Here is a 14,148-nt window from a genome sequence, read left to right as displayed (position 1 = left end):
TTTATTGTTATTATTTATTTTTATATATTTTGGACCAAAATTTTATTTTTAGATTGTTTAACTGTCCAGGTATGTGGTCACAATGCAACAAAGGTGTAAAATGCCACACCTGACAATATGGAATAGCTATTAGGCCTATGTTTTTTATGTCATGTTATTGTATGTATTTAAGCTATTATTGAAAACTAAAAGGCAAGACAAATCTATTTATAGAGTGCATTTCATACACATGTGCAATTCGGTGTGCTTTACATAAAAACACATATTTCAGAGGAAAAACACTTACTGTAGTATTTATAACTGTAGTGACATGTTTGCGGAAACCCAGTAGCATAATTTGATCCTTATCTAACTTCATAGTGAATCATCTCGGTAATAACATATCAACATCCCAGATGTAACAATTACATAGTTCTAGTTTAAACTGAGTACAATAGGGCTACTTATTCTTATTTCATGTGAAAACCTGCAAAGCCGTCATATGTTGCCATTTAATGCTTTAATATCCACTATGCATTGTTATTTATGTTCTTATATTTATTAAAAGTGTTATTATAATACAATTTATCACCTTAAAAAAGTGGAATAGATATACTAGCAGGTTACAGAAATCAGACTTAATGACTTAATGCTATCTGACTCCACTGCATGACGTCCACATACATGGACAGCTGATATTTGGTGCATAAAAACTACATTTTAGTTTATAAAACGTTTATAAAAACGTCAGTCATACTTTACTGTACATAATACTAGGGCTATTTTGTTTTTACCTCGATTGATCTCTTTAAAAGTTTTGTACAGATCTGCCTGAGGCATTTAGCAAATGGCCATCACTACTAGTCTTGGATTGATGGGGTCATCAAGCAATGAATATTTGGAATACAAGATGGGAACCACTTTTACAATATTGTTATCAATCATCTGACACTGTCCTCAAGTGGCTCGGAGAACATAACCATGATATATTATCATAAAATGGAGTTAACTGCCCACAGATGTGGACACCATGCATGAAAAGGTTAAGATCCCCATTCATGTTTTTTAGACATAGGCCTAAAGAAATAGTTTGTTTCTAAATGATCATTTGTGTCCTATAAGTTTTTTTTAGACAAAAAAAGTTAACTTAACTTGTTTTTTACATTGCATCTACTAGCCTTCTTCCCCCTCATTGAAAAGTCCGGAAACTTTGAATATTCTCATATTTTTAATTTCAAAAGTTTAAGTGTTGAATGCAAGGTGTCTACTTCATTGAAACGTCCATTCCCAGTGTGTGTGCTCTGAGGTTTTCTCGTTTCCACATCACCCTTGTGTAAGTTGCATATTGAACCATGATTGGTTTCCAAACTAGTTGTGATATCCCGCAGTCATGCTCATAAGAAATGTAACCCTAAACTCAGATTTGACGTAAGCACAGAGAAACGTTCCTCTTTTAGCAGATAAATGTGTCAAACTTTGCACATACAGCATTCTGCACAGTGAAGTAACAATTAGCAAAACACGTCTTTGAATGGAGGGGGACATATGAGAGAAATACAAGACTTAACAGACCTTTTTTCATAGCGGACATTTGATATGACATGTCATAACAGAAAAATGACATGTTAATTTAATGAGTGTGGCATTCAAATTAGTTTTGCCAAGAGATAGCAGGATAATAATAGTAGGCCCTGTGTACGTCTGCTCACTGAGAAAAGTTGCTGATACAAGTTATGATCTGTGGTTGTTAATCACACCTGCAATGACAAGTCAAAATGTCTGCTGTAAAAAAAAAACAAACTAAAAAACACTTAAGACACTTAAATGGAGCAGAGACATTCCTAATGGTAAAAGTGTCACCTACTGCATGCATTTCCTGCTAAGACCAGCTTGAGATAAAAGATCTATAATTACTGTATAAACAGAAAGCAGAAGTGCTAGTAATGTTCAGAGGAAAAATTCCTTGTTGCAATTATATACCACCTCACAGAAGTTCCACTATTCTCTCTTATTGTGTTATACAACAGCCCTACCTTTGTGACGGTTGTAATGTTCAGTTTTTCTTAGAGGTGTTGATTCAATAACCTTGTGGAGACTGAAAGTAGTGATATTTAATTGTATTGTGCTATACAGGTGTTTCTAATATTTTGTCCACTCCATTTAAATTAATGAAGGTGGAGGGATCAATATGGTTTCATATCTTCTAGTTTGAATGTTAATGATATAGGCAGGAAACATTTTTTAATCGTTTGACAGAAATGCATGCACTAGCATCAATCTACATATTATATTTTACATATTTAGTTTGATGATTGATTAGAGCTACATGGTGCCACGATCGTGCTTTGGATTTATTTTTATGAATGTATAGTGACTTTGCTGTGTCTGCATTATTCTGTCACATTTCAACTGAACATAAAACTAAACTGTGGGTGCTAGCTGGCCTTTTTGTAGCATTAGCTGGAATCAAAGTATGGGGCAACTTTCAGCGTTGTTTGTCTTTGTTGAAGCTGCACAGAAATTTAGACTACCTAGACTCGTTCCTCCAGCTGTAAAAAGATATGATTGTTTATGTCACAAAAAAAAACAGAGACTACTTCCAGTTTAGATGCAGGAAGCATTTTTCACACACACTTCCGACGAGGTGATTGTGAAACAGAGAATCAGCTGTCATTGTTATGTTCTCCTCAAGCACATTTTCACACTTTGTCATGTCACAGTAAGAGCTGATAGAACAGAAGGATTTTAGATCGTGTTATAAAAGTGGACTAACACATTTTTAATGTTAAAGCAACTGTGAATGAGGAACCAGGAACACTGTCACGTGGTGAGTTGAATTATGGTTCATACTTCTTTAAAATATACAAATGTGTTCACATCTCTCCTATTTCTCTCTCAGTATGTATTTGTGCATTTCATCTTCAACTGTATTTTCTTAAACGATTAAGCAGGGTCATAGTTGAGCAAATAAACTAACTCCAGCTTTATGTGTTATTCTAATGTCATATTTCTGCTGCATAACTCACTGTAGCACCACACACGACCTCACATCAGTGTTGTCTCTGGAACAGCAGAATCAAGTGGAATCAAACACAGTTGAACATGCCCTTAAAAGGCATCTATCCTCATCGCCTGAGCTGCAGTTCTCTGATGTCTCCCAGTGCGGACTTCAGCTCTGTCAAACGAGCTTGGTCTCTAATTCATACAGAATGACTGTATAGTACGTGTTTGTACCTGTTTTTACAATTGCTGCTATTAGTGTTTGTGACTTTGGTTTTCTAATCTTCTGGTCTGGATCATCATCATCCTCATCACTGCTATATAAAGAAGACGGCAGAGCACTGTTGGATGTCCAGGTCCTCAGACTAGACAACACACTTCCTTCTGCGATGATTGCAGTCAACACATCCAGATCTCTTTACCAGAGACTAAACAGTGATATCAAAGACAGGCTGGCTGTCTCCTCTCTGAGTCTCCACACTTCAGCCAACTCGAGAGTAATCTTGCTCAGGTGAGAAAACATTACTTTATGAGGCAGTTTTTTACAAGAGGTAATATAAAGTATGCACATGCCCATGAGATTTCCCTTTGCAAATGTGTTATAATAAAAGGATCCCTGAGTAATCCCTTTGAAATGTTGAAATTAGTTATTTATGTGGTTAAAAATGACAGTGGTCATGTTCTACATAAATCAATGGTTATACATTTGTACTACAATTGATCAGCAAAAATTGTTGTTAAAACAAACAGAAAGGAAAATTATATAGAAACTTGGGTGTTTGTGAAATTATTTAAATATGTGAGGTTCAGTACATGTGACTAAACATGTGACATAAAAAAAACTCCCCTTATGGTGGAGTGCCTGGAAATAAGTGTAAAGTTAAAGCTGGGTCATGTGAGGGAAATAAATGATAAAATCAGATTAAAAAATAGTTTATAATCTAACATTTGTGTTTAGAGCAACAAGCTAGAGTAGTTAACATACTCTGGAAGCGAAAGGGGACAAAATGACATTACATTATTATAAAAAAATTTAATTTCAGCTAGTGTGTAGCATGTTTTACATCTAAAACTTTAAAAATACCACAGCTTGAATAGGTATTGCCTGCAGGTGGACTGCAAGAGTGCAGCAGATATTACTTTCTGCATCAGTAAGAGGCGACAGTGAAATGTACATATCTGCTGCTTTGACTTTAATTTCCTGTAGATGTGTCATGTGTGTCAGCCACAAAACACCCCCCTCTTGTGGAGAAAATACCGCCCGCTGAACATGATTTAGTGAGTCCGTTACAAGCCAATATCAGGTGCAATTGTTTAGACACATGAAGTTCAGAGGTCATGAACATGAATACTTATGTTACTGTGCCCACGTGACTTTGGTGGTCTTAAAGGGAAAGGAATCTTTTATTAGGTGTCATAGTTCTCCCAGACAAATGCAGCCAAAGCTAAAAACCGTTTTTTTTAAGTTATGACATAATTTGCTCACTAGTTCCCTCAATAGGACTTCATTTTGAACATTTTAGAAGGGATATGATGGGAAATAATTTTTTTAGAAGGGGATATAAAATGATTTCATATTCTGTGGTGTAAAAATATCCCGAACAGAGGTCATGGTCATGCCTGTAGCCATCATTGAGGGCACAGAGGTAACAACTTCAGTGTTGTTTCTGGGGATTTGAATTGAATATGATGGGTTTTTAAAGGCATGATTCTCATATTTTAGATGAAAATGGATTCTCTACGGATCCACTTCAGGATCCAGGACAGCAAACTGAAGTGATGCTACTCTTTTCTTTTCTTTTTTTTAAAACAGCTTCTAGACCATCACTTTGGGGCACTGAATTTGCTGAAAATACAATTGCCCTGTTAAATTAATAAAGACAATGTCCACGACAAATTATATCAGAAAGTTTTACAGAATGGGAATACACCAGCTATTTCTAAAATCCTGGCTGTAGCCCTGGTTACAGTAAGATGTAGGCTAGTCCATTTATTTTCAGTTGTGGCATTCAAAAGTAAATAGTAACTCATGAATTGTGGTGGATCTATCTTTATTCTTCTGTAATAGTCATTGTTATTGCTTGTTTTATTATTCATACCAACAAGTCCCCTTTAAGATTAGTGCTTTTTTATTATCTGGTCGTTTAATGTGCAAACCAGCCAATGACATAAAGGCTTCATGTGAATAACGACTCGGCTAGGACTGCATTATCTCCAGTGCTGTTCGCCTTATCTCTGGATGACTGAGTCTCTTGACATATATGGGTAAACCCGTCACCCTGCGGCCTGACAATACGGTCCCAAAATAATCTGAGAGAGCACAGCTGAGCCCCGCTCGGCGCCGCACGCTGCTCCGCCGACGCGCCGTGTGTGGAAACACTGCCGTGAAATCTATCATCAGTAATGACGAAATTCAGCTATTCTGAATACTTATCTCAGTTCCGTAATGCTGGAGGTAAATGTAATTATGTTCTGCCGCGACTGCGAGGAGATAGGAGGAGAGGGGACAGTCAGAGCGACGTCACGTCTGAGCCGGAGTGAGTCTTTTGTTGTGGTGTTAGACACTGAGGCTGCTTGTATGTGTGCGCGTGCGTGTGGTGGGGTCCTTGTGCACGACTGAGGTCTTCTGTGTAACTAGAAGAATATGAGTAAGATGTGTTTAATCTTGATTCTTGATTCTTAATTAATTAATAACATATCCTACAGTATTATTTGCTTATTTAGGTTACATAGACCCCCTAACATTAAGTAATCGCCTAAATTTAAAGATTTAAGGTCCATGGTTGCATCAAAACTGCTACCCCCGAAACAGTGCTGATGTCTAAGTTTACCCTTAATCAAATTTAAGTGTAAGTGGTTTGTTTTTTCTCCTTTCAAGGGATGTTGACCCCGTGGTCTTTGCCATCAGGAGAGGGGATGTTAAGGCTGTTAATGATCTGGCCACATCTGCTCCTCACAGCCTGCTGAAGGAGAACAAAGATGGCTGGATATCTCTGCATGATGCTGCTTTCTGTGGACAGACAGAGTGCTTGAAGACTTTACTGAGAGGTATGCCATTGAAAGTATTATTGAGGGTGCATTTGTTCTGTGCATTGGCTCAGTGTGATACTATAGGATGTATATTTTCAAAAGTCAGGCAACTGGTTAGTGTGATGCCTATATTTTATGCTCCAGCCCATCCAGGTTCAGTAGACAAACGTACCTTGCAGGAGCAGACGGCCTTACTGCTTGCAGTGTCTTGTGAACACTTGTCATGTGTGCGGTGCCTTCTGGAGGCAGGCGCCGACCCTGACATCTGCAGCAAGAACAAAGAAACCCCTTTGTACAAAGGTACAGCTGTTAAATTCAACTGTATACAGCAGAACTATTTAGAAAGTATGGATAAGTGTATATCAGCCAGGCATTTGACAGAAAAGACTCAGTGTCCTGTCTGTTTCTGTAGCCTGTGAGTTGGAGAATGTGGAGATGGTGAGCCTCCTTCTGTCCTGTGGGGCCACTGTGAACCAACGGTGTGGTCAGGGTTGGACAGCCCTCCATGAGGCTGTATCCAGGAACAACACAGAGATCTGTGAGATGCTAATAAGAGCCGGCGCCTCAATCAATCCACCTAATACCTACAGCATCACACCACTCATTGTAGCAGCTCAGCGCGGACAGATGAGGGCACTGTGTTACCTTATAGGGAAAGGTACTTTCCTGCATAAAATGTCCCTCCTTGTCATGTTTCTGATCCCCTTTTAAATGTTTTAAAGGACAAATGCTTTTCTGTAGGTGCAGATGTGAACATGTACATGTGTGATGGTGTCACAGCATTGCATGAGGCTAGTAAAAATGGCCATAAGGAAAGCGTTGCAGTGCTGTTGGCTAAAAACGCCGATGCCAACAAACCCACTAACTCAGGACTGCTGCCGCTGCATGTTGCTGCCCAATATGGACACCATGAGTAAGTTTAGAAACTTGAACTAGAAATTTGTTAATTAGGTAATGTTATAATAGAAAACATTGATGAAGATGTAAGTGCTCAGATACAAAATGTGTGGTCAGAATGGACCACAGAGTGGTTACTGTAAACAGAGCTAGACTAAAAGTTATAGAAACTGCTTTATATTTGTTGTCTTTGAGTGTTTTGTGTTATTAACCTCCTCACTTTGTGTCCAGGATTGTGTCCCTGCTTGTCTCAGTGACAAGTCGAGCCAGGCTCCGCCACTGCTGTATCAGCCCCCTGCACCTGGCAGCAGAGCACAACAGACACACAGTGGCAGCTGTGCTACTGAAGACAGGTGTAGATGTAAACGCCACACTGGCCCACAGTCACTCTATCCAGTATGCTGATCGGCGCGCAACAGCCCTCTACTTTGCTATAGCAAACGACAGCACCGAGACAGCAGAGGTGTTACTGAACGCCGGCGCTAGTCTAAGCCTGGACCCAGTCAGTCCTCTACTAATGGCCGTACGGCAGGGCTGTGTCAGCACTGTGTCATTACTGCTGGAGAGAGGGGCCGATGTCAATGCCAGAATGGCGGCTAATACTACCACGTTCCCTGCCGTTGTTGCACTTTGCATGAATAATCTGCCTCTACTCAAGTGCCTTCTGGACAATGGCTGTGATGCCCTCTCCTGCTTTATCTGTACACATGGCAGAGCCCCTCACCCAACATCAGGAGGATCCCCTATAAGAACTGGCGGCAATGGATTGCAGAATGACAATATGTTACCTTTAAACTGCAGTGAGCCACCAGAAAGGGCATTACAGGTGTGAATAATAATCAAGAACAGTCTCATGGATTTCACAATGACTGAATGTTCTTTATGAATAATTTAGCTTTGTTTCTGATTTTCTTCTCCAGTTCTGTGAGTGGATCTCAACATCAGTTATGTGTAAGTGGGCAGGACCAATTATAGACTTGCTGCTGGAGCATGTTGGTCATGTTCAGCTGTGCAGTAAGCTCACTGAACAACTGGACAGCCGGGAAGAATGGCTCGCTGTTAAGAGGAAGTCATGTATGTATCAGAAAAAATCTCATCATTTACTTACATCCTAACATGCAAACATGTCTCATGTCTTTTCACTTCCTCACACATGCATTCAACACAAACGAGGTCTACAAATATGCAAATCCTCTTTGTCGTTTCTCTTCTTGTCAACAGTGTCACCTCGTCCACTGCTACACCTTTGCAGATTGAGGATTAGGACCCAAATGGGGAGACACAGACTGAAATCTCTCACAAGTCTACCTCTGCCGGACAGACTGATCAGATACCTGAGTTTGGCTGACTGACTTTTAAAATTAACGTCAAGCATTATAGGCATCAGAGATGCGACTAAATTTATCTTTTTGTGTTTCTTTTTTTAGTTGTATCTAAAGTTTTGAATCTGTAAATGCTCCTCTCAAAGCTGTTCTCTATGTATAAAATAGCTATTTATAACATATGCAATCTAATGTTAAGTTTCTTTAATCTGTCTGTTTTGTAGTTTCACAGAAATGCTCGGTGATAGTGAAAATGATCTAATGCCCAAAGGAGTTCTTTAGGGAAGTTGAATCATTTATTTAAAAATAAAAGTCATTTTTTCAAATGCGCCTATCAAAGATTCCTTGGACAAAGAAAAAAGCAATCTATGTCCCATATTCTATTCTCACAGTCGAAAGAGAAAACTAAAACAGGATGCTTTCATTCATTTGCATGACTTTTGGTACTTAAAAAAAGAACAGTCATTCTCTGTAGACACCTAAAAGTGGAAACCTTTGAACAGTATTGAAGTTATTCTGCAAGTGCAACTTAGTCCTTTAGATTTAAACAATAAAAATAGATGAAGCATTCCAATAAGTGCTTAAGAAGGTGTCTCATGTAGAAATGCTGAGAGAAAGAAAGATTTGTCTGTGTAAAACACAAAATGAAAATAATTAGTCCTATTTGCACATTTTTTGTGTGACTGGTCCATTAGTAAGGTAATTAAATGAATCCAAACACACTGAAGATCGGTGAAGGGACAGATGGTTTGGTCGGTATGGGTTTGACCACAACGTGCGTGTGAATTTTCTGTCCATAAGGATGCTCGGGTCTCTCTGTCTGGGTCCCTGCTGCTTTGCTCCACACTCCCAGAGGCGGATGGGGGACAACAATGTGACTGTGGAGGACCTGGTGTCCGTGGTACTGAAAGGGGCAGCAGCCGCAAACACTCACACAGTGATGAGAGGTCAGGTCCAGTTTCAGCGTCTCTTTGTCCGCAGAGCTGCGTCGACTGGACGCAGACATAGTGGCCTTTGCAGCATCATCATCATAACTCCTTTTCCTCTTTTCGTTTTCACTGCCCTCAGATGGGCCCGTGTGGTTCTTTCTCAATCCTAAATGTGAGTGCTCCCTCTTAGTTTGGGTCAACTTCGGTTCCTCCCAAAATGAGGCAGGTAGTTGGCGTTTCCTCATGGGCACCTGCTCTACAACGCTCCCCATATTCTCCACACCTTGAGCATCCAAACTGGCTTTCTCTGCGACCTTCACCCTCTGGTGAGCTGTTCCCACCGGTTTGGTGCACCCATACTCAGCAGACCTGAGCGTGTGGCATCTTGGCACTCTGGAGTACTTCTGAGAGAAACGCTTCAGTTGTTTCTGCAGATATTTCCTGTGGTCCACAGAGCGTCTGCACGGAGCAGACTTGTCCAAGGCCGCTTTGATATCGCTGGATGCCAGATTCACAAAATTCAGCAACGTCTTGACCTCACTGTCTGCATTTGCCATCTTTGCCAAAGATTTTGATCAAATCAGTCCATGTTATAACTTATAGTCCACCATCCAGATCTAAAGGAAAATTAGAAAACACATTTAGACTTTGCGTAATTGCGCATTACTCAGGAATTCTGCCCTCAAGCCAGCACTGAAAGCTTCTCAATTTATATATATTTCTTTCATAGTAATAACCTACCACTGCTGACTTCAGTCTCTCTCGCAGCCACAGTCCAAGCACAGACTTCTCTCCAGGCTGCAGCAGGAGCACTTCAACAAGTTGAATGAATATAAACTCCTTGTAGTTATGGTGCTTTCCTTGAACCAATCAGCGACCCCAGGCCCCTCACAATGCACCCCAATCAGCCTCCAAGCGTCCCGGTATCGAATTCTTCACCATTGCAAATTGTTGTCATGGAGATCTGGAAAAAGCAGCTGAGGGGATGCGATATTTTTCCTACGCTGTGATTCGGCGCGTTGGCCAATCCTCTCCTAAAAGTGTGCATGAATAAAAATAAGTGCAAATTCAGCTGAAATAGGTAAGCATTGTAAATTTATTCTGGAGCTGTTAAAGTTGAGTTTGTAACATAGATACCCCCTGATACCCTCCCCAAGACTGATGTCAGCTGTAGGATTTGGTGAGGGGGGGATCTAAAGAGTGCATAACCATGGAAAGGGGCTTGAACGCTCAAGAATCTTGTCTTTCTGTTTGCCCCCTCAATCGAGCGACACAAAGGCTGAATTACTCATTCAAACCTCGCGGGACAAAGGGAAAGGAGCTGGATAGCACTCCTGCATTTGTAGTCAAACATTTAGAGACTTAAATCGAGTCGTCATGAAGGAGAAAGAGTCGGACAAAGCCCATAGAATTGCCATCAGCAAACATTTTCCTGTGTCATATTATGGGGTCTCCATGGCTCCCTCTGGCCCGCGGACAATAGCACAAGTTTGCACACTCGAATACTGTCACCCTGCCAACGGCACGGCAACAAGGGCCCAAAACAGGACAATCCCCAGAGAAAGCAGGGGCTCCGCGGGGAATGTTGCAATGGAGGAGGAAAAGGGGACTTGTGAAATGCTAATTGAGCTTCATCCCCTTATTGAAGTGAGAAAAGAGTAGGCCTACCTATCGTCCCATTGAACCGCAGAGTGAGATGTGAGGAAACAGTGTGTCTGTTAAGTAACACCTCGTGCTTGTGCACTATGCTGCTTTCAGGGCATATCCCCTGAACCACTATAGCAGCAGGACAGATAATTTAAAAAATATTCTGCAGTCTACATTAAGGCTACAGGCCATTTATTTTGAGTGAGCTGCAGGCTACATGATTGATTGCCTCATTCACTCAGTTTGGGGTTGTCTGAGGTGAGCCCTGCAGGTCTATATAGGCTCTGATTGGTCTATCTCTTAAGGCGGTGCATCCCCCTTTTCCTGGAGAGGCAGTGGGCCCCTATTGTTCTCCTCTCTTCTTCTTCCCTTCACCTCTCTGTTCAGCTGAAAAGGCCAATTAACAATGGAGCCCCCCTCCCCTGTGGCCTGTCACCCCACTCATGTGCTTTTGAAGTGAGAGAGAAAGAGAGAGAGGAAGCATAGTGGCATCCATAAATCCCACAAAGTGTCTCTGTCCTTGTGCCAAGACAGGTGGATGGCATGTTTGTTGATCCTTTCAGGATATTTGGAGGGTTGAGCTGATTTATAGAACTTCTGAAAATTCTACTAATTTCTATGTTTACCTGTCCAGTTTAAGAGGGTAATGGGAACCGGCCAGACATACCAACATACAAGTTAAGGTGTTACTTTAACTGCTGCATGTGTGCACCGAAGATATGCACCTAACTTGCATATCTTTGGTGAACATGCAAACTGCACTCAGGAAAGGTTGCAGCCAGGAAGTGTTTGGGGTCTTCAATGATGCACAGTGATGTTACAAACAAATGAACCACCATTCCTCACCATGTTTGCATTCTGTAACAGAAATGTATATCCATCTATAGCTATTTAGCAGAACCCCCGTGGAGCTCTAATACAATTAAATTCCGATCCTGTGCGTACTGCCTTCTTGGCAGAAGCTACCCAAGATAAATCCATTATGGAACTTTCCATTGGTTAGCACTTTGTTAGCTAAAATAAGTAATATACAATAAACACTCTATTGATGTTCAGGGAAGAATAAAGTGTTACATCAGACCAGATAAAGATACAAAAAGATAAGAACAGAGAAAAGAAAGCAAGAAATAATAATGTAAGTAAAAAAAGAAAAGCTATACACAGAGCAGGGTTTACAGATCCATAAAGATAATAGCTCTCTATAAGTAAAAGTGGGAATGAAATCTTAATGTAGATGTAAATGTTCGTGACACAACACCCTTGTGCAAATTCCAGGAAATGGAAAGACTTTGGTTGCAAGAATTTCATTTGTTTCTTCATCATAAGTCAAAATAAGAAAAAACAACTCTATACTCAACAGCAGTGTTGGAGATGAATGCTAATCATTTTCACATCTTCTGTTCACACGAACACATTATCGTATTTGGCGGAATATATATTTATATATGTATTTATGTATCTTTATTTTAGATTTCTAAGGACGGTAAGAGAAGTGTTGGATTGATAATATAAGCAGTCATGCTGAGAAGCGACCCTCATCTCTGTGAAATTCTACTGGTCTGCTGCAAGAAAGCATGCAAAAACTGCCATAAAAATTGATCCTCCCAGTGTTGAACATTATGCTGTGGACATAGCTCATATATGTGATGGGAAAAATATCATTATCCCTGATGAAAAAGGGAGCGATGGATCACCTTCATTGCACACAACAAGGATTCTATATCTGGATCTGGGTAAATGGACAATATGGACCCCAAAAAAAGACGTTCATTGTATTGCCAATTTGTTTCCCATGTTTTGTTGATGTTATATACAGATACAAAATAAGGACAGAAGAGTTTACAATAATTAAAATAACTGTAAAATAGTAGTGCAAAACAAATCCAACTTCAGGCAAAACTTCACTTTCCTCTCATTCTTTTGAAATAAATGTTTCTTTTAAAATAATGCCTTTTTTATTTGGTGTTTTAGTTGTTTTGTTATGTAGGTAGTAATAACAGGAAAAACTGCTTAATTTAACTATTTGCACTTGAACTGTTAATATGTTTATATGGAGAGCCTTAATTTCATGTGTTGCCAGAGTTTCCCACTAGATGGCAATCTACCTCTACTGGGATCCAGCCAAGCTGTAGTTTGTAGCATAAAGAAGAAATGCACAGATAGTAAAAACAAATACAGTTGAATTAATAATCTCTGAACATAAATATATTTTAAATGACAGAGGGTTTTTAAATCTATTTTTGTTTAGTGCAAACAATATTTGTGGGCTTTGTTTGTTTGCACAGATGCTGATTAAGTACCTTGGCAAGAATAATAACACTAAAAGACCACAGTAATCTTATTAAGAGGTTTTCTTATCTGAGTCTAAAAGGGGTTGTGATGTATGTTGGGCAGATTGCTCCTTGTTGGGATGAGTTGAGGCAGCAGGAAGGAACCAGGAGGATGTAGTGCTTTTCTCTTGTCAGATAATCGATACTGGGACAGAGTGTAGGGGAGGATGGACGAGCTGAACTGCTGGGCACAGTGTATGCTAAATCTAGGTCTGTTGTATACTTGTTGTAAACTCTGCAAAATCTCTGTGTTGTATGTGCACATGCAATTTAACAGCAGCTGTGGATTTTCTACTCTAAAAGTCAGCCACAGCTCTTGTGCATGAGCTCACCCCATTACTGTCGGTGAAGAGCTTTTTGATAGGCAAGAGATGTGATAAACGCTTGGCCGCAGCAAAAGGCTGTAGGGCAAGATGCTGAATCCATTGATCTTAATCCAAAGTTGTTCAGATAGTTGGCTTAGATGCTGTTTGCGTTAGTTGAAATAAGCAGGCTGTGACACAACTGGCTGTCACTTCTGTTATTTAAACCACAAAAAATACTTTAAAACTTAAGTCCTTTGTGCATGACAAATGATTGTGGATTTATGAAACATGAAAGAGCAATGAAAATGATCAGGCTGGGGAGAGACATTGTCCTGCCAACCCAACACCTCAGCTTCAAGTAGTGACTTTAAGCAAGACAATGGATCTTCAGTTTAAGGGATGGTGTTTGGGCTCCACAACAAAGATCCCTCTAGAGGAGACAGACGGGGAAAGTATTTTATTTGTGTAGGGCTGCAACTAGTGACTATTATCATAATTGATTGAATTCTATAAAAATAGTGAAAATGCCCTTCACCATTTTCTAATGTCTTCAAATGTCTTGGTTTGTCAAATTAACGTTCTAAAAACCCAAAGATATTCAACTTACAATTATTAAAACAGCAGTTATCAACTTTAAGAAGCTGTAACTTGGTGTAGTTTGTAGTTTTTTCTTTCAGAATGACAGTCAACAAATTAAAAAAAATAGTAC

The 14,148-nt window shown here is 39.9% G+C and overlaps 2 protein-coding genes across 3 annotated transcripts; one reads left to right on the top strand and one right to left on the bottom strand.

The window, feature by feature from the left end:
• The first annotated feature begins 2,861 nt into the window (after positions 1-2,861).
• On the top strand, positions 2,862-8,557 carry LOC123978557 (ankyrin repeat and SOCS box protein 2-like). Of its 2 annotated transcripts, XM_046061837.1 has the most exons (9): positions 2,862-3,199; positions 3,307-3,490; positions 5,858-6,027; positions 6,154-6,309; positions 6,422-6,667; positions 6,751-6,922; positions 7,138-7,732; positions 7,827-7,980; positions 8,128-8,557. In XM_046061837.1, exons 2-9 carry the CDS (start codon positions 3,369-3,371, stop codon positions 8,256-8,258), a joined length of 1,746 nt encoding a protein of 581 aa, XP_045917793.1. In that variant the 5' UTR covers positions 2,862-3,199; positions 3,307-3,368; the 3' UTR covers positions 8,259-8,557. The 2 variants fall into 2 exon arrangements, with proteins under 2 accessions (XP_045917793.1, XP_045917792.1); XM_046061836.1 differs by lacking the exons at positions 2,862-3,199; positions 3,307-3,490 and adding an exon at positions 5,018-5,516.
• Positions 8,499-10,571, bottom strand: LOC123978559 (protein FAM181A-like). Its single transcript, XM_046061840.1, has 3 exons — positions 10,295-10,571; positions 9,899-10,191; positions 8,499-9,774 (listed from the first exon to the last, which is right to left on the bottom strand). The coding sequence occupies exon 3, from the start codon at positions 9,712-9,714 to the stop codon at positions 8,932-8,934; it is 783 nt and encodes a 260-aa protein (XP_045917796.1). The 5' UTR covers positions 9,715-9,774; positions 9,899-10,191; positions 10,295-10,571; the 3' UTR covers positions 8,499-8,931.
• Between the last annotated feature and the right edge of the window lie 3,577 nt (positions 10,572-14,148).

This window comes from Micropterus dolomieu, linkage group LG11 (assembly GCF_021292245.1).
Source record: "Micropterus dolomieu isolate WLL.071019.BEF.003 ecotype Adirondacks linkage group LG11, ASM2129224v1, whole genome shotgun sequence".
In the NCBI taxonomy this organism is placed as follows: Eukaryota; Metazoa; Chordata; class Actinopteri; order Centrarchiformes; family Centrarchidae; genus Micropterus; species Micropterus dolomieu.
This window is presented reverse-complemented; position numbering and strand designations above follow the sequence as displayed.

Bases quoted from the DNA above. Each gene is read 5' to 3' on its own strand.
- LOC123978557 (XM_046061836.1), top strand. From the start codon at position 5,383: ATGACGAAATTCAGCTATTCTGAATACTTATCTCAGTTCCGTAATGCT. The intron at 5,517-5,857 runs GTGAGTCTTTTG...TCTCCTTTCAAG, and splicing joins GACGTCACGTCTGAGCCGGA to GGATGTTGACCCCGTGGTCT. The intron at 6,923-7,137 runs GTAAGTTTAGAA...CTTTGTGTCCAG, and splicing joins GCCCAATATGGACACCATGA to GATTGTGTCCCTGCTTGTCT.
- LOC123978559 (XM_046061840.1), bottom strand. From the start codon at position 9,714: ATGGCAAATGCAGACAGTGAGGTCAAGACGTTGCTGAATTTTGTGAAT.